Source organism: Hydra viridissima, unplaced genomic scaffold (genome assembly GCF_058129835.1).
Source record: "Hydra viridissima isolate aposymbiotic clone 2 unplaced genomic scaffold, HvirCarnegie_v1 scaffold_13, whole genome shotgun sequence".
Taxonomy (NCBI): domain Eukaryota; kingdom Metazoa; phylum Cnidaria; class Hydrozoa; order Anthoathecata; family Hydridae; genus Hydra; species Hydra viridissima.
Genome location: NW_028324312.1, coordinates 11871345 through 11891316, shown reverse-complemented (window position 1 = coordinate 11891316; position 19972 = coordinate 11871345). Strand labels below are relative to the sequence as shown.

Sequence of the window (19972 nt, the reverse complement as noted above, 5' to 3'; positions counted from 1 at the left end):
CAGAACGATGAAAGAAAAAATGTTCAAATACTTTTCAGCCAACAACACCAAAAATTATATATACGTTTTGGAAGAAATGGTTGATAAATACAACCACACCAAACACTCCTCCATTAAAATGACCCCTGTTGAAGCCAGAGATGAAAAGAATAAAAACAGGGTCTGAATGAATTAGAACGGTGCCGGAGCCCTGAATGGAAAGGCAGAAAGATCTGAACCCCATTTTGCAACTGGCGATAAAGTGTGGATCACTAAAAAGAAATCCAATTTCGAAAAAGGATACACGCCAAGATGGACTGTAGAGGTTTTCACTGTATCTAAAATTCAGTTCACAGACCCTCCCACGTATAAAATCACCGACACTCACGGCGAAGAAATACTAGGCACTTTTTACGAACAGGAAATGCAAAAAACTCATCAATTCATATTCATAATTAAAAAAATCAATCGCAAACAAAAGAACAAATCCTTAGTCAAATGGCTTGGATATCATGACTCATTCAACTTATGGGTGGATCATAATGAAATGATCCGTTTGCAAAAATAGCTTAAATAATTTTCTTTTCTTTATAAAAATATGAATTTTATCACCATTGAAAATTTTGACGAAAGCAAATTATCCGTTGGAGAAATTTACGCCGCAACAAAACGCATTCAATATCAAAAAATTCCACTGCATTATAACTGCTCCTCCGGAAAAGGACCTGCCGTTTTAAGAACCATCTTAGAACTAAAAACTAATTACTGAAGATTTATCCATTTTTAAACACAATGCTAAAAGCGATCCCATTTTTTTCACAAAGTTGTTCACCAAGAAAAATGAAAAAAATATTGAAGTTACTTCTTTGTTCTACAAAAAGAAAATAAAAGAAGATGAAGAAAATGAAGTAAAGTGCCTCAAAGAAAATAAAATGCTCATAAAAAAAAATCCTCTCAAATACATTCGAAAAAATTGCTTCGCAATCGCCTCTCTTAAAAATGAAGGCGTTTTTATCGGGGCGCAGATCGAATCCATGCAAGTCAAACTCTCAGAAGTCACAATCACAAAAAGTACACCTTCTTTTCAAACCATCATGGGAGAAAATTTAGATTTAGGAGAAATATCAGATGATGATATTAAAGCGTCATCAGGAAAGAAAAAGAAATATTAAAAATTTTCCATCAAGACAAAACAGAAATGGACACATAAAGATATGCAAAAAGAACAGGAGTGTCATCAGGAAATTTTTAAGATACAAAAAATCTTAAAAATTCGAATTTTACATGGAAATTTGTAAACAAGAAAAAATTTAAAAGATTAATTAATGTTTTGGCTCAGAACGGAATATTTCTAGTAGTAAGAATCTACAGGTGTTCGAATAATTTGCATATTTCTGCAAATAACATAATAGATTATCATATGTTTCGAAATCAACCTCTGACGAAGCAAACTTTAAATTTAAAAATGGGTTGAAATATATCATATTATAAAATATTTCTTGATATACAAATTTAATCGTCTTAAGACGATTAAATTTGTATATCAAGAAATATTTTATAATATGATATATTATAAAATATATCATATTATAAAATATTTAGCTGAAATATGGTCGTATTTCATTCGTTCTATTGCCTTATTTAAGCAATCATAAATTATTATCCCACACAAAAAACGTTTGAGATTAATTCTGTAATTTGAAAGGCATCGAAAACTGACCGCGAAGTAAAGGGAGAATTTTCAGGTAGCCACCTGTCCTGCAGAACATTTGTTGTTTTAGTCTTTGCGTGAGACTAACAAAAAGTTACTCAAAAAAAAAAACAGTTACAACGTTTGTTTGTGTAAGAAAAAAGTAGTTTACTTTCTAATTCGTTAATTTACAATAAAACATGACGCAATCGCAAAAAGAGTTATTTTTTTATAATTAAAGCTGATAGGTCCGCAACAGGATGAAAGAATTGGGCAAATTCTTCGCCAAGCCCAACTTTCGACGGGTACCTACAGTTTTGCTAAACAATTTTTGTTGAAATTTGAAATATGTTATTAAGCATACACGAATCATAAAAAAATTGATGCGCAATTACTAAAACTTTGTATTACAAACTATATGCTTTTTACAATATTTCTACTTTAGGAAATGAACAACAATGACTTTATTGCGTAGAGTATCATAAAGATTGATAAAACTATCAACATAAAAATTTAATAGCACTTCAAGGGCATTTTATAGCAATACCAATATCTTTGCTAATTTGTGCTTATTTGTAAAAATTTATAAAACACAGCACATTGCAAATGGTATTCACTTCAATTATGTAATTTTCTATAAGCAATGAAGACGGTAAGAAACATATTTTCATGCACCAGTTACTTTCTCAATTACGCGAATTTATCTCTATTTTTTTAATAAAGTTAAACCTTGAGTATTTATTTATTTAGAAATCAAGTAAATTCATTTAATTTAACTTTTACTTAAACTAGAGTCTTAAACTTTTTTGTTGGATCAAAATGACATAAAATGCAAGATTCTGCATAGTAATTATCAGTTGAAGTTAGTTTTCTGAAACCCTTAACATACACGACAGATATTTTCATATTAGATCTATTTCTTTTACCAAACTACAAATGAGCACTTTTAACCCTCATTAACATCTTCACTTACCTGCACCAGTTTATTAAATTTTATCCCTGTTAAATTGTAATTCTCTTTATGAGATGAGATTCACTTAAAATAAATTTTACTGGTTAATTTTGAGATTTGCTGTGTTATTAACTTTGAGTTTTTGTTAAGACCTATATTACTGAAAGAATGTTGCATGTTAGTGTAGCATTATCTTATAAAAGGATTTTCTGATAATTTGATTTTTATATTTATTTAATAAAATATTTATTACTTCTTCTATAAAATTTTCTTAAGTGTTTAAGAGAGAATGCAATTTCTATTATATCACCCAAATTTTAGATATTGGGCAGGTCACCGATATTGACTTCTGCTAAACTGCTTGGGATAAAATAACTTAGTATCTTCTGAATTGATTTAGCCACCCATAAGTTGTCTGAGCCAGCCATGAGCTAAAAAAACTACGTCTTCAGAGCCTGCATTAAAGTAACACTTTTTCAAGGTACATCGAGTAATAGTTATGAATAATGTCAGATCATCTTTAACCGTTTGAATTTTAAGTGCACAAAAGTATTAAACCATCTTTTTGTTAAAATGATTCACCCTTCATCACAGTTTTACGCAGTCTTAAAAAAGAGGGTTTTAAAATCTTTTAAAATTTGCAAGAGGAACATAAATGATTCTCTATGACAAACGTTGCGTTGCTAGATTTTTTTGAAACTTTTAAAAAGAAAAATTATTTTATAACTGTTTATCATAATATTTTTAAGATATCATTTTATAGACGAAACACTCAGTTTCTTTAATCCGCAGTTTCTAGTTTTCATTGGTGTGGTAAAATTAAAATAAAAGATCAGGTTTCTTAGGAATTAAGAATTTCTAAGGAGTTGATAATAGGGTACATGGAGAAAATGTGATGACTTTATTTGTTTTGTAAATAAAAATCTTTAATTAAAATTCTATTTTTGCCGCATTTTATTGAGTAATTTGAGTGTAGGCTCTTTATTTTTTTCAAAGAACATCTGCAAATTATTCCTGAGTATTTGTTTCTATTATTTATAATTTTCTTCTATACAAGGTATAAGAAAAAAGATAAACATATAACTATAGAAGCTATTATAAACTATGACTTAAAGAGAGTATTAATAAAAAGTGCAATTAAAGTGTTTTACCACATTTTTTATAACACAGAATTATATTGAATAATATTAAAAATGTTTTACACAAAAAAAATATCTTTTGAATTAAAATTTTGAATTTAAAAAAAACGAAGTTCCAAATAATGAAGTGCTTAGAAAGGAAATCAATAAGTATTTTGTTTCTTAGTATACAAGTAATATCATGAAACGCATGCTTAAACTTACTATTTAGTAACAATGTATTGAACAAATTTGATATAGCAGACAAATGCACAAAATGAAGAAAATTAACAACTTATTATCAAAATTTCGAGATTTATTATCTTAGGAAAAAACCCTTTACTACCAACAAGTTTGTATTTATTGAAGACATATAGGCTAACTACACGTCAGGCTAAATGCGTTTAAACTTTTTTTTTCAACTTTTTAGTTGATTAACTTCAAACTGGTTATACTTTCTCTGTTTTTCCAAGTCCTAAAAGTAAACTTTTATAACCTTGAACTGTTATAGTTTTTATGCAACTTCAATACTTCCTACCTTTATACAAATTTGATGTGATATCTTATACAAAGTGGTTGCTTTTTAAAGTCATATGAGAGCTACGTTGAACTTGGTAAACTGAATTACAACCCAACCCGTAATCTTTTATGGCCTCGGTAACTTATAATTAAGTGGAAGTCTTAAAAAAAAAAGTCTTCAGGACAATTGAAATTCTAAAGAAGAATCATGAAGTGTTTAAAACTGATGAATCGATACCAATCCAGAACAAAGAATTAAAAATGTTGTCCACAAACTTGTTTTGAATTTAATACCACCAAGATTTTTATTTGGGAAACTTTAACTACATTTTTAAATATATATTAATAATTTATTTAAAATAATTATAGTAATAATTTATTTAAAAATGTAGTTAAATCATAAATTCGTCCAGAATCAAGAGACTGGTTTGCCGAGCTGAACAGTCATAAATTAACCCTTTTATCGAAAAAAATTTCCAAAGAGTAAGATTATTAATTTATTGAAGAAAGTTAGCAATCTACAAAGCATGACGAAGTAAACCTGTGCAATTTGAATTTGAGGCATCATTAAAACTGTTAGGCTCTTTAGAAACCTTGTCAATTCATGTTTTTGACAAACTTTCAATAAATATTTCATGTAAAGAAATGAAAATCAAGTGCTTTTTTCTACCATGGACCAGAAATCACTTAATGCTACAGGACTCCATTTGGATTATTTAATAAAAAAGTAACGGAAGCAGTTTATGCAAAATTTAACGATCATTAGCAACTGTTTGAGCATTTCATATCCTATCAAAACTATGAATCAAAACTTTTACTATTTACTTTTTATTACATCACAAACATTTGTGGGATTGTTCAAGCAAGAGCAAGAATGAAGAAACCACATCAATGTAAACTGATAGTCGTAGTTGTATACACTATGACTGGCTGAGCAAGCAATTGTGTTATCAAATATTGTGACATGAAGTAATTAATTGTAACCATTCCAATACAATCAAGTACTGTTTTCTCTTTGTTAACTATATATGATTCACTAATAGGTAGAGCATTTATAACTTTGTTGTTTAATTGAAAAAGGAATTCCCTTATGCTTTTGTCTCGTTTGTTAAAACAGTGTGAAAGGTTTAACTTAGTTGAAGCTTAGCCAATATTGGTAGGTTCAGAGAAAAGGTTAATCTTTGAAAGTCTCTGTTAGGAAAAAATTAATGATTTTGAAACAGTGTAGTTAAACTATTGCGCTTGTTAAAACCTTTATCTGGTTTTACGAACATTTTTAAAGTATGCATACCAACAGCTGAAATGAGAACTGTACTTATATTATGCTAAGTTCTAAAATTTATTGAGTAATTGAAATCTTCGTTTGAAAAAATACAGAAAACAGTAAAAAAGCCTGACAAACAGGAAATCCTCTCAACATACTTTTTGTGTTCTCATTGCATGTATTTGATTGAAATTGAAGAAAATTAATTATTTAAGAAAAAGAAAGCTTCACTAATTCTGATTTTCTCTCTGAAAATTTGAGAGCACATATAATTAGAAACATCAATTTAATTTCTGGTTAAGCAGTATTTTTTTTTCAAGTTGCTAAAGAGAATCAAAAAACCTCTACTAATTGATAAGCAACTGCACTAATTATTTATATAAAATGAGTACTGGTCGTCTAAAAGGCCCGTCATGTCATTAATAAAATCCAAGTTCATTTAAGAGAACATTGCACAAAAAACAGATATTTTAACCGCTAGATGATATATTGCGAAGTCATAACAATAGTGTTTAGTTCTTTAATGATTTTAAATGTGTTATTCTGAAAATGGTGTTTTCTTTTAATTGCTTGTGAAAGCCATTTCAAACACTTTATATTGACATTCCAAGGAAATAGAAAACTTAAAAGAATCTGCTACAAGAGTTATTGAGAAGAATGACTTCATTGATTTTTTACAAACGAAAAAATCTTTTAAAGGATACTTGAGCCTAATATAATAGAACCAAAGTTCATTCCAAAAGATATTTGCTTTGATTGGTGGTGGTAAATAAACAAGCTGAATAAAAAATTTTAATTTAAAAGTTTATCTACTAAGTAAAACGGTCAAAATTTTTTGAATAAAAAACCTTTTTTCACAGGTGATGCGTTTGGGTTCAGTTTTATTTCAAAAGATAAGTTTGTGTTTTTTGAGTTAAATAAACTTTTAATCTGCCTTTTTTTTCTCTTCCTACATGAACTTGTATACCAAGTGATTTGATTTTAGATTTGATTTTTTTTTTGACTTACCCACCGAGTGAGTTTCTTTATTGATTTTGTGACCAATCATTTTGATTGTTTGATATTACATAATTTCCATGTCGGGCGAGGATTGTTTTTTTAGTTTCGCATGATGAAAGGACAAAATTGTGGCAAGATCTGATAAGAGGATGGCTGTTAAAGTATTGAAAACAGGAGAACTTTTTTATGATATCTGATAAATTGCTTTGAATTTAAACCATGTTGTATATTGAAGTGCTAAAAGCTTTGTAGCTATAAAAGATTTTTCAAAATTTTACAAAAAGTAGAAGCACAAAAAGTGTGTTTGTCGTGTGTTTATTTTTTTAGCTAAGGTTATTTTGCTAAGGTTATTTTGCTCGAGCCAAGTCCTCGCTTTTCCTTACAAAATTGTGGTTTGAAGAAAATCCGTTTACTTAAGGGTAAGTGTTTCTGATAAGAATAATGTCATTTAGATTTTTTTTTCACCTTAAAATCCACCATATATTCTACATTTTTCAAAAGTTTCGTTTCCAAAGGTTTTGTTTATTTCTTTTCCTGCTTTCTGTAAGTGACTAACAAATTGATTTTACTCAATAAATGGTGTGAAACGCAGACAATGACGAGGGATTAATTATCACAGCAATAATCATGCATAAACATTACCACGGTAATGGATTTAGATAAATTCCTTTTATCTTATTTTTTTTTAAAAGAAGTTTCGTTTAAACAAACGAGAAAAACTTTGGTTTATTAAAATCGTTTTTTGATCTTCATTGTTTTTTTTTTATCAACTTGAACTATTTAATGATCGTCGAGATGAGGTTTTGAATGTAACATGTTTTTTTGGTTAAAGCGACTTTTTCGAGCTTTTTTTGTTTTATTTTTTACTATGCCTTTTCAGTTACAGTAGAATTGTTAATAAACGCACAAATATACCCCATTACATATATTTTATCTAAACAAAGAAAGCATCATTTAGATATTAAAATAGAGCACTTTTACTTAAACTTTATAAAAGTGTAACAAAATTACAATTGGCTTTTCACTTGTTACTCTTTAGTAATGCTGAATGATTGCAAGCTGTGTGTAGAGTTCAATAAAACAAGATTTATTCTTTTTAACTAAAATAATTTTTCTTAACTAAGAAGAGAAAAGGATGGCGTATTAAGTCAATCTTTTTGAGAAAAATGTTATTGTTAACTTTGGCTCTAAATTTTGCTAATTGTTTAGCTAACAGAAGCTTAACATTTTTTAAAGAATGTTATTTACATCATATAAATTCTTATTCATTTTTAAACAATTTGATTAAATACCCTGAAATTCTGAAGAGATTACATGCTCATAAAAATTCTTAAACTTTATACCGGTACAAATCGATTTTCTACGTGTTTACATTCCAAGGATAGTTTTATTAATGTTAATACTATTTAAATTATGAAAAAATGGAGAATGATAAATTACTAATCTGAATGGATTTATAAATACTGCTATGAGTTTAAATGCGAAGGCACTAAATATGATTTTTAAAATCATGCTCTTTTGTGCATCTGTCATAGATTAGAGTTATGCAGTTGTAGGTGGAGAAAGAGTTTTTAGCATTACACTAGATTACCATTTTAATCCAAATATATGAAACTGACAACTAAAAAACTCTATTTCAATTCATTTTCAGTTACTTGAGTTCAGATGGACTTGTATTTGGCAATAATGGTTGCAGGCAAATTTGATTAAAAATGCAAATGTCATTAAAGTTTGGTTTTCAAAAACATTTGAGTAATTTAGAAATTTGTAAAAAAATTAACCTTTGCAAGACCATTTTGCAATATGCATATGGTTTTTTTATATTGGAATGCCATTCTACCACACTCGACTAAAAAATATAGCATCAAGATAAGAATGAGCAAAAGTTAAAGAATTAAAAGAACATGCACGTCGGGGAAAGTATAAAAAGAAGATAAGAGAACAACTATATACATATACAACAATTGAGACGTACATGAATACAGCATAATTGCTATTAATCAAAAAACCTCAGTAATGACTTTATAACCTACATTTTCATCTCTTTCAGAACTCCTTTTGTAATTACCAGCTTTAGACAATACTTAATACTTTTAATGTAATACTTTTTTGCAAGCTGCTCTCCTTACCTTTTAATTTTTTTCAAGTTTTTCTGGATAAATGTTTATCAATATCAACCATACGCTTTAACCCGAGAGTGTTATGGCCTCGGAAACAATATTAATCCGAAGAAGTCATTTATTTTGTCTAAAACACTCGTTACCTTTTAATTGTAGTTTTTGTTAACATTCTCTGTCTTCTTTGCATGTTAACTTTATTAAGAATATTAGTGTTTGTATATCTTTAATCATTGATCACACTTTAAGAGCTCTTTGAATATTGATCAAGATCTGTTACAGTTAACTTCTTAGTAGCCATTGCTGGTTTTATCTAAAACAGAAACGTGGATAGAAAAGATCCTGAAACAATTTTTGTTTCACATTTATTCGTAGCAAAAAGTTTATATAATAATTGTCACTTAATAGAACATACAATGTAAAAAATGTCACGGCAAATTGTCTAATAAAATTGCCATGTCACGAAGCCCGATTTAACGCGCGACATCAAGGATTAAAACTGTCACACGACTTTTAGATAATAAGTTTGGCGTGACATTTATAATTAAAGAAGTCACGCGACTTTTATCAATTAAGTATAGCGTGACATTTAAATTTTTTATTTGTCACAGGACATCTAAAACACTATCGGGTCGCATGTCACCAAGCCTGATTTAACGCGCTACATATTATTTTTCATTTTTTAAAAAAGAAACCATCATCAAATATAAACATAAATATATAATTTTGAAATTTCCTAATGTTTTTATTTGAAGAGTTAAACAATTTCAAAGATTAAAGGTACCACAACACTTTTCACAAGACTTTGCATTTTTTTAGCCAAAGCTTATTAGTACAAGCAAATGGTATTTGCAAGACATAATGCTGCAACAGCCCCAAAACTCCTCCAAACGATCTTGGGTACGAAAGGTCCATGATATAATAGCATGCGATAAGTTGAAGCACATGTAGTGAATCATTATGCCGATGACTCATTGCTATTACTTTCCCTTTGTCAACAATTGTTACGTTTTCTCCTAAAATAAGTTGCGGCGCAGGAGAAGAAACATTTTCTGCAGCCTAAAAATTTTTTAAAAAGTAAAACTAAGTAACCTTAATAACATACATTACAAAAACCAATATCAAATTAAAAATAAAAAAAGAAACAGCTTTTCGTTAAACTTACACTAGCAATAACAATTGGACACAACACCCCTCTTCTGGTAGTGTTCTTATGAAATTGTATTAGGGCAGATGGAATATCTATACCGGGATATAACTTTTGAACAACTTGCAATAGCCTATCTAATGCTGCTTCTTTGGTAACTATGTTCATTCTTTCAAATTCGTCCATGATCTAAAAAAGTTGCAACCACATAAAGAACATTTTGTTAATAGTGCACAAAACACAAATTTGTTAAAGAAATGAAAAAAACTTCATACTCATAAAATTTTCTGAAAAAAAATTTTAATGTTAAATCTTCTTTTTTATAAAAAATCGCCATTTTAACAAAAGTTTAAAGAAAAAAGTAAACCATTTGAATGAAAATAATAAATCAAGCTTTAAAGGTTCATACTAGTTTTATTAATGAAACACATATTATAATAAATATTTGTGTTTTGAAAGTTCAGACTAATTCCGATCTCCCCCATAGGGAATGGGAGGGGCGGCATAAATATATATATATATATATATATATATATATATATATATATATATATATATATATATATATATATATATATATATATATATATATACATTCATGTGTTCATAATGGTTTTGATAAATTTTTCGAATTGCACCCTTTTAACAAAAAGTGATTCATATATTCATATTATAGTCAATGTGTCAATAATATAAGTATTATTTGCATACAATTTCTGGATGTAACAGGTGCTCTTTGTATTCTGAATATGGCAAAGATCAGTGCATATTCCTAACTAAACAACGTACGTGATCAATATCAGGAACTGTTTGTTGTACCAAAGCAAACTAACATGCAAAAAAATTGGATTAATTTGAAATTAAACTTTATTAAATTCTTACTGTATATTTTAGTAAAACTTTTATTAAAAAAAAGTTGATAAAAAACATTTCTTTTGAAAAAGGTTTTATGGGTATCACCTGCATATCTTCATCTAATGAGCTATCATTTATTCCTGAAACGTTAAGCATTCTGTTAGCTTTTTTTTACATCTAACAAACTTTTTAAACAACGCTCGCGTCGCTTCCGAATTACATTCGATACACGTTTTACAACTCCACCCTGAAAAACAAAATTTGTTATTTGAATATTATCTAGCTTTGTGAAACAAATGAATGTGTTACATACACCTGAACATTAAAAAAAATTATTATTTTACCTTTATTTGGAGTAATAACCTATGCTGTGCTTAGTTAAACATCTAATAGAATTAATGCTGTGAACTATTTATTGGTTTTTGCGTGAATTATTTCACCGATGTATTAATGAAAAATTAAAAATATGATAATATGTATAAGTGATATAACTCAAACTTACTGCACCCTCTTCTCCAAAAGTACAGTTTGGATATGACTGTTTCAAAAGTACAGTAACATGATGATAATATTTTTTTCTTATTGAAGGCGTTCCCTCGGGAAGACACCCTTCAAGGTGATGAGCCAATTCATTACAGATATCTTTTAAAGTGTATTTACGGCAAGGCACCAAACCGTTTAAATAACTGCTGCATTTCATTGAAAAAATAGGTAACTAATAATAAAAATTTATATAAATATATAAACAGAATACACATTTCTAATGCTTGTATGACATTTTAGCAAGTATATATTCTACATGCATTTAAACGCTTATATATAAATGAACAAAATAACTAAACCACAAGTTTTTCTTTGTAAAAATAGCAACTAATATACAAAATATAATCATATACGAAATATTCGTTGTAACTAAGAAAGTTTGAGACTATGTTTTGACCTAGGCACAATATTGAGCCGTCTACAGTAAATTTTGTCAATGGCCACGGAATTTGGAGATTTTCTAAAGTAATTTATTTAAATATATTAGTACTTCTAACATGAAAGCAAGTTTATGATGTATATAGATGTCAATTGTCATGCTACAAACTTTTACGCATTTAGATTGAAGGTCAGTGATCTTGTAAAGTTGATAAGAATCATTAACTGTTGAAATAATATCACCAACTTGGTATACAATTGAACCAATCACAATTCTTTTTTTAAAATGTTGAGTCTTTGCCGTAAAAGGATAAGGAATCAGTTGACCATTATCATCAAGAAAGTTTGAAATTGTGTTCCACCGAAGATGTTGACAAACTGATTTGGCAATATTTTTATAGTTGTACCAACGTACACTTTTTATTTTGTTGTGCTTTGCTTCAAAAGTCATGCAAAATTGATTTTTTAGTGGACTAAATTGATGCATTTGTCCAACAAAATGAAGTAAAAAATGGTGTTTTGGTATCAGATTATTTGGCCACAGTTAAGCAAATGATTTGTTATGCTTTTCAATAAGAGTTTGTAAATCCAAAACAGTTCTATATGTAGTTATCGGTGACAAAGTAAGTTAAAGAATTTCCAAAAGATCAAGAAAATTAGCGTAATGAGGATCATTGGAATTGCTATATTCTCCAATAAAAAGTGGAATGATACGAGCAAGATTCAATATTTGAGCAGATTTTTGAGAGCCTGAAATATCAAATATAGTTGGACTTATTATTAGGCTTATCTCTGGCTTCAGAGGATGAATAAGGAAACTGGATAATAAAACTATTAAGTGCAGCTTATGAGTATATATGATTTTCACAAATATGTAATCGCAGCAGAAGACATAGTTCATGGGGCACTAGTCCTTCTAGTAAAATGTGCATGGGAACATGTGGTGTATTTTCAATAATATCAAAAGCGGTGATTAATAAAAGTGCACTTTCATAATTTATGCCATAAATCTTGACCAATAGAGTTTAGCTTTTTTACTTGTCACACTCTTAAGATCTAAGATATGTTGCTGGTGGTTTGCTTGAGTACGTAACATACACATGTCTTCTCTGTAAATTGATGACATCTGTATATTTGTGGTGAGACATGTATGAAAACATCTAAATACATTTGGTGCAAAGCTGGTTTTAAATCCACAAATGTGATTTGAAGCTAATGTATCTCCAAAATATATAACAAATTTTAAAAACAGTTTTACACAACCAATTGTTGAATTAAAAGTCACACCATTATTCAAGAGTTTAAAGGAAGTAATAAAATTTTCTAAGTACTAAAAGAAAGCCCTTTTTTTATTAGGCTTAAATAACTTTACAGGAGCAACTGCAAGTGGAAAAACTGATATTAACATAGAGCGCATATATGATGGCAAAGAATGAAATTGAACATAGAAAATAGTTAGTTTATGAAATTTTCTGTGTTTTCCAATAGGGTTAACTAATTCTATATCGTCACAATATAAGCTTAGAGAAAATTCTAATGGCTTGTGGGTAGAGAAATCCGTTCGGTAATTTCCTTCAGTATCTTTCCTAATTAAAAGTTGTACAAACTCATTAATTTGCCAAAGGAAACTAATAATATCAAATAGTGAAAAATAGTAACCTTTGCCACCACCAAATAAAACTTCATTTATTTTCAAAATGTCAAACAAATCATTTAACAATTTTTCTCTTCGATACTTATTACTAAGGATATCCACTTGTGTAAAATACTTGTCGAAAGTATGAATATGCTCTTCCTTTATTAACTTCCGAATATCAAGTAACATTTTTGCAGAAATACCAAATAATTTATTGACTGTTGTTGAAGGCACTCTGAATTGACCGCATAGTTTAACTGCTAATGTTGTCTTGGAGTCCATCCTTATGGTCTGAAAAGGTACAACTGTATTTTCTTTTTTTTTGCAAAGGTGCCTTAAAATTCCTCTTGATGATTTAAAAGATCCATTACAAATTTTACAAAAAATTTTACAAATTGAACTCATACCTAAATGTCTATCCATACGAGCATTATTTACAGACTTAAAACCACAGCAACATACCTTTACTCTAATTTCTAGAGAGAGTGGAGACGGAACAGGAGCTTGGATATTCATACTCTGTGGATGAAAAAAAAAAGAAGATTGTGGTGAACAACTACTTGTACAAGGATCATCCCCCAAACATTTTTGGGTATTAACTGGGATTGAATTTAACATTTCCATAAATCTAGGTTCATATGATTTTCTTTGCAATAGTAGGTCTGATTCTGAAAAAGATGAAATAAAATAATATATCAAATATAGGACAAAAAAAGAACATATTCACTTAATTTATAAGTAAAACAAAGAATATAAAAAAATATAATAAGAAAATAACATGGTTATATATGTGTGTAATTTTACCACTAGCCTTGACAACAATTTCACATGGATTAGGAAGAGCCACTAACATCTCATCTTCTAAGACCATATCAGAAAACATTAAATCAAATTGGTCTGAAGATAGATTTATCTTTGAGGACACTACAACAAAATATTATTTTCGTATATTTTAAGCAAAAATTTGCTAAACTATGACAAATCTATTAACTAAGTTAAACTACACAACATTAGATAGTGGTATTGTTAGGCATAGAATACAATATTAGTATAAGAATTAGATTATCTAATAGATATTATTTTACAATTGTACTTTAAGCATATTTTACAATTTTACTTTACAAACTTTTACAATTTTACTTTGTCACATTTGTGACTATTGTCACACATTTTGAAAATAGTATATTGAAAGTGAAATTAATATTATAAAATTAAAAAAACATGTTTGCAACAGTATCTACGTATATCTAAAAGTATTATTATTGTAACTATTATTATTGGGTCTTGACTTGATTAGTTTAAACTACTTGTGAATAACCTTGTCTGTAAAAAAGTTTAACAGAAAAAAATTGATCCAATGATTGATTTAAAATGCATCTGTGTTTTCAATCAATTCATTTCTGTAAATGTAAAATTTTGTAAACTGTAAAGTTTACTGATTAGTTTTAGATAATCTTAAATAAAAATAAAATAAAAAACTAAACCTGTAATAAAGTTATCAGAACAAACTCTAGAATAATTTATATAGAAAGTCATCTTTTCAGGTTTTATTGCAATAAACCATTTACTTTTAGCGCAATAAGAGGAAACATTTTAGTGCAACAAAAAATTTCGTATTTGTTTGTTATTTGAACCATCATGACTTAATAAAAATTCTATTTCTGTAAAAGCTAGTGAGACCAGGTCGGAACACTGACATTATATGACACAAATAGTCTGATAAGGTAATTTAAACAATAATAATAATTGTAAATAATCGATTGGCAGTCCAATTACGAATAATAGCAATATACATAATGGCATTGTGTAAAGATAATCATTATCATAGTGTGTAACATGGTAAAATGAGCTTTAAATACTGAGTATTGTATTAAGATTAACGAGTATAATTTAAGAATAGGTATTCTTAATGCATCATTGAAAATACTTAGATGAATTATTAACTCATTTTAATAACATAAGTTATGAGAACTAATGTAGAGTGTATTTTCAGATAGTTTTTTAAACATTGTATTAATGGAAATGTAATAAAAAATACAACTCGTTGCAAGGAAATATTTACCTTTAGATTTAAGCGTGAACAAATTATCATCTACAGCCAAAACCACTGGCATAAATTTTGATAAATAATTTTTATATTTTTTTAATTATTTTAGACATTTTAGTCACAGAGTTACACGAAAAATTAATTGGTGTGATATTTATTTTTTTAGCTGCGGACAGTTTTAATAGTCACGCGACATTTAGCCCGTGGCGCGAAATTTATTAGTATGATGTGACATTTAAACAGTTATATTCTCCGTGACATTTATAATTGCTTGTAAATTGTAATAAATCGCGCGACTAAGAGCATTTCTTTGTTAAGATTAAAAAGTGGCGTGAAATTTGAACACTTTGACAGGACATTTAAGAATTTGGCGTGACATTTTTTACAGTGTAAAAAGGCATGAACATTTAAATTGTATGTAAAAAACCAGCAGAGACATCTCAATACAATACCAAATGAATACTGTGGAGAATTATCTGTCACGCGTAATAAATACTGCGTCCTGTAATATTTCCTGGTCAATATATCCTTTATATGATTGATTAAAATTAATCTATGATTTCTTAAAAAATAGTAAAGTTTTCATACATACTTAAGATAACTGTTAGTATCATGCCGAAACTACTTTGCGTTGTGTAATTTGTTAATAATTGTTTTATGTGATTCCTTTTATTTAATAATTTCATTGAGTCAATTGTTGCAAAATTTCTCTGTTTAGCATAATAAATAGTTAACTTTAATCGATGGAAGCCGTAGTGAAGTTGTTTCAAAAGCACATTTCACCGGAAACGCTGTATGAATATCGTCTGGCATGGGCAGATTTACTCAGCCTTTTGTTAGATCAGTCTGATGCGTATAGAGGAAACACCAGCACAACATCAATCTCAAAATCATTTCTAACCAATAATGTTAAATATATATCTACTGGTAGTGGCGTTGAAGGTGCAAACATGGCGCGAATGTTTTTTGAAGATACTAAAGGAGAGGTCGAATTTGATATAATGGATCAGATTTTAGAAATAAACGATAGAGGGTATCTTCAGCTGTGCGATCAGAGCAACCCTATGTTTGCTCATTTTGTGTTTAAGATGGAACTCAATCAAATGGATGAGTTTGTAAAAAAATTTGGGGATGAGTTTCAAAAGTTTTTTATTTACAATAGTAACAACACTGAAGCATATCTTAGTAGTAACTTTTTTAAATGTAAAGGAAAGGATTCTTTCAATAAGTACCCTGAATTATTAAAACGATTTGGTGGTTTCACTCCTAATACAATGAGTTCGGAATGGTATCCCGAAGATGCTGCAGGAACTTTTAATGTAATATTTTCAAATGACTCGAATTACACTGGTGCATGTGAAAGCGATCCTCAAAAGTTTGAAAACGAACTGGTAAGTAAAGTATTACATGTTGCTCCAGAGTTTAAACAACAAGCCATCGATGAGTTACAAAGGCTTAAACAGATTCAAGACAATTTTCTAGATTCAAGACTTGAAGGAAAACCGAAGGTTGAACAATTAAGTTTAGCAATTAAATGGTTAAAGCAATGTTTATTAATGACAGATATTTTGTGTAACCATCGACAAGAAACTATTTGTTATTTTCTTATGCAAGGATTTGGATTTAATACAGAGAAAAATGTTGAAGATATGCGAACTGAATTAAAAAAATATTTTGAGAACTTCTTATCAATCTTTTATACACTTTCACATGAACCAGATTTGGATAAAACTGAAAAAGCATTGCTTGGTTGTGAAACATATGCGAAAAGTCTACGAGCTCTTGCTGGTTTCGATGTGTTAATACAGCAGGAATTAATTTTTATGGAAACTATGCGTTATAATGAGACAAGTTCAGTCGTAAATCAAATCCCTTGTAATATTTTAAAACTTTCAGAAAAGTTTTCGAAAGTGGCAATTGACTATGTCTTGTGCTGTAAATGTAACTTTTGGCCGGAAGTCGCTGCAGAGTGGCCAAATAGAAAAAGGGAATGGCCAGAGCAGTCTTTAGTTAAACAAATTGTTATAAACGGAATACACATTGTTTGTAAAAAACTTCATCACAGTGATATTGACTGGCGGCTTTCCTTCTCAGTGGCCGAGATTGAAATTACTCGGCAATGGACATGTTGGCAACACTACATTTATTTCATTTTTAAAAGTCTGTTTTACAAATACCTCAAGCCTTTGTCAAACAAAAGTATGAAAATCATAACGTCGTTTTTGGTTAAGACTGTTATGCTAAACGTTAGCGAAAGTTTTGCGCAGTCGTGGTGGTGCAAAGAAAATGCTGGCGAGTGTTTGAATGTGTTGCTAATGACTCTACTCTCAGCTTTCGAAAGGAAATCGTTACCGCACCATTTTGTACCATCGTTTAATTTACTTGAAAGAGCGTCATTTCATGAAGAAGCGGAAAGAATTTTAGATAGCGCAGTAGATATTTTAAATTCGCTGCTTTTAATACCAGAGGAAGAAGTTTCAAACTTATCAGCAACCTTAGAGATTATAAAAGAATTTGTAAATGCCATTAACACTCAAAAAGAAATGATGAATGAATACAATAAATTTTTTGGGCATGTACAAGATTTTGTTTTCAATCCCATGCGCAACTATGATTATAACAAGTGGAAAAAAATATGAAAACAAAAAACAAGCTCAGAGAAATTGAAGCACTATGAAACACTTTGCATGATACTTAGGTTACTACAATTCGCTTTTTACAGTTTAAGTTTTAAAATGTCACATCTTTATTTTAAACATTGTAATTAATATCTAATCATTTATTCTGTGTTGTTCTAAAAGTAAAAGCAGTTTTTTATTTTAACAAACTCATTTCATTCAAAAAATACAAGTTGATTTTTAAAAACTTTTTAAAAAAGTTTGGTTTGAACAATAATGGAAGCTAAAAGTGTCACGTTAGGCCACTTATCAGTTAAATCAGGCCTACGCAGTTATTTGAATGCAGCCAAAAAACCATAAGTCGATAGAATTTAGATAATTTAAGAATCAATGATCTGTAAACATTAAAAACAAAAATTAATAGAGCACTCTGTTTGCATCACCTGGGAGAAAATATTAAAGCTGTAGAAGTTTATTATGAAGCTAACGAATTACGAACTAATATTTCAGCTATCAATCACTCATGAACATCGAATACAAAAAATATTATTGCGAAGTGCTTGAAAAATATGTAATGGAGAGAAATGGAAAATATGAAACAAAGAGTAATGGTAAATTAAAGTTGTAGAACTCTTTAGTTATATGCTTTTTAAAATTCCGATAAATGTTGTATTATTAGTAATATGCATGTATATTTAACTTTTTATATAGCTTTTATATCGCAAATTCTTTATCCAATATATGATAAAAGATATGAAGAGGATAGAAGTTGCTAACTAAGTAAACCAATGAATGCGGATCCAGTATAAAAGCAGCTTATTGCATCCATGAGTGAGATTAGCAAACTGATGAAAGTTTGTTTAACAGCGTGTCAATAACACTCTGTTTGTTTAACAGAGTGCTAATAGATACTAATACTACTAGAGGTACTAATTTTAAAAACTTTTAAGAAGTTTCGAAACCTTAAATTTAAAAGTTAACTTACAATAGAAATTTAGAAACTTTAATTAGAACTTTAAATCAGAAAGTGAGATAAAAAGTTAAAATAAGAATGTTTCACTAGAAATTTAAAACAAAAATACAATCAAGAAATTGGAATAAATGGAAAATAATAAATGGAAATTTAATATAGATATTTAGAAAATTTAATTATTCAAAATCTGTTGAAAAGTTTTTATCTAATTTATGATTGAGCAAAAAAAAAAAATATAATGCTTTAACGATACGTTATAGGTTTAAGGATGTTAGAGGCTGGAGTGGGGTGAGTTAGCGCCAAATACTCTAATTCATAATAATAAGGAATGGAAGTAAACTCAAAACCATTCAAGTTATTCAAGCTATTTTGATAACTCACTCTAAACTTGCTTCCTTAAAGCACAGCCAGTCATCTAGCAATGTGATGCTAAATTTAATGCTATTGTTGTAAAATAATCTAATCAAGATTTGTCATTGAAAATACTAACTTCAACTAAATTACTGGTTTAAAAGAGATTATATTGACAACAATGATTACAGTAACTGATTTGTTTTGATTATTACTTGAATAAGTTTCTTTTGCAAATATCTAAACTGACATTTAATAATTCATAATAAAAAGAATATCTGTTTTAACTGCCTTTTTAAGCCCAAAAAAAAACACTAATTACCTATGCAATGGGGATCCAAAATATTTGCACTTTTCTTCTGGTAACCTTCATAACATAGGCACTCCCTAAAAAAATTTAGCTCTTTGCAAATCTGAGAGCAACCACTGTTCTCAATCATTCACTCATCTTGGTTGCAAAATGGACTCTCATCAAACCAGTCGCGACAATATTACTTTTTATCACAAAAACCAGATTAATTGAAGCATAGAAGTGTATCAAGACATCTAAACAAAAAATAAAAAAAATTTTTTTACTAAAAATTTTTCTAAAGAATCCAATAATTTTCTTTATACTGAAGTAAGTATTACTTTGAAATAAAACTAAACTCAAACCTTAAACACCAGGTTTACAGACAAAACCGCAACTTGACTCATCATTACCAAAAAAGCAGTCATTATATCTATCACATTTTTTTCACACTGAAACCCTAAATATAAAGGTGTAGAGTTGCAATGTCGCTCGTG

The 19972-nt window shown here is 28.8% G+C and overlaps 1 protein-coding gene, 2 long non-coding RNA genes and 2 pseudogenes across 6 annotated transcripts in view; 2 read left to right on the top strand and 3 right to left on the bottom strand.

Annotated features, from left to right (window-relative positions):
• LOC149880540 (uncharacterized) overlaps window positions 1–19972 on the top strand; it is a 186998-nt gene that overhangs the window by 24682 nt on the left and 142344 nt on the right. The gene's annotated exons all lie outside the window — the stretch shown is intronic.
• Window positions 6619–18946, top strand: LOC149880544 (uncharacterized). 2 transcript variants are annotated; one of them, XM_090070751.1, is made up of 3 exons: window positions 6619–6940; window positions 11229–11351; window positions 15963–18946. In XM_090070751.1, exon 3 carries the CDS (start codon window positions 15988–15990, stop codon window positions 17881–17883), a length of 1896 nt encoding a protein of 631 aa, XP_089926877.1. In that variant the 5' UTR covers window positions 6619–6940; window positions 11229–11351; window positions 15963–15987; the 3' UTR covers window positions 17884–18946. The 2 variants fall into 2 exon arrangements, with proteins under 2 accessions (XP_089926877.1, XP_089926876.1); XM_090070750.1 differs by lacking the exon at window positions 11229–11351.
• LOC149880547 (uncharacterized) lies at window positions 7277–9247 on the bottom strand. The gene is made up of 2 exons (XR_016446346.1): window positions 9054–9247; window positions 7277–8951 (listed from the first exon to the last, which is right to left on the bottom strand). It is a non-coding gene; the product is annotated as an uncharacterized LOC149880547 (long non-coding RNA).
• On the bottom strand, window positions 9386–11515 carry LOC149880546 (uncharacterized; annotated as a pseudogene). Its single transcript, XR_016446345.1, has 5 exons — window positions 11143–11515; window positions 10746–10887; window positions 10497–10613; window positions 9804–9974; window positions 9386–9697 (listed from the first exon to the last, which is right to left on the bottom strand). The product of XR_016446345.1 is annotated as an uncharacterized LOC149880546 (transcript).
• LOC149880545 (uncharacterized) lies at window positions 11480–15357 on the bottom strand (annotated as a pseudogene). Its single transcript, XR_016446344.1, has 3 exons — window positions 15260–15357; window positions 14002–14121; window positions 11480–13865 (listed from the first exon to the last, which is right to left on the bottom strand). The product of XR_016446344.1 is annotated as an uncharacterized LOC149880545 (transcript).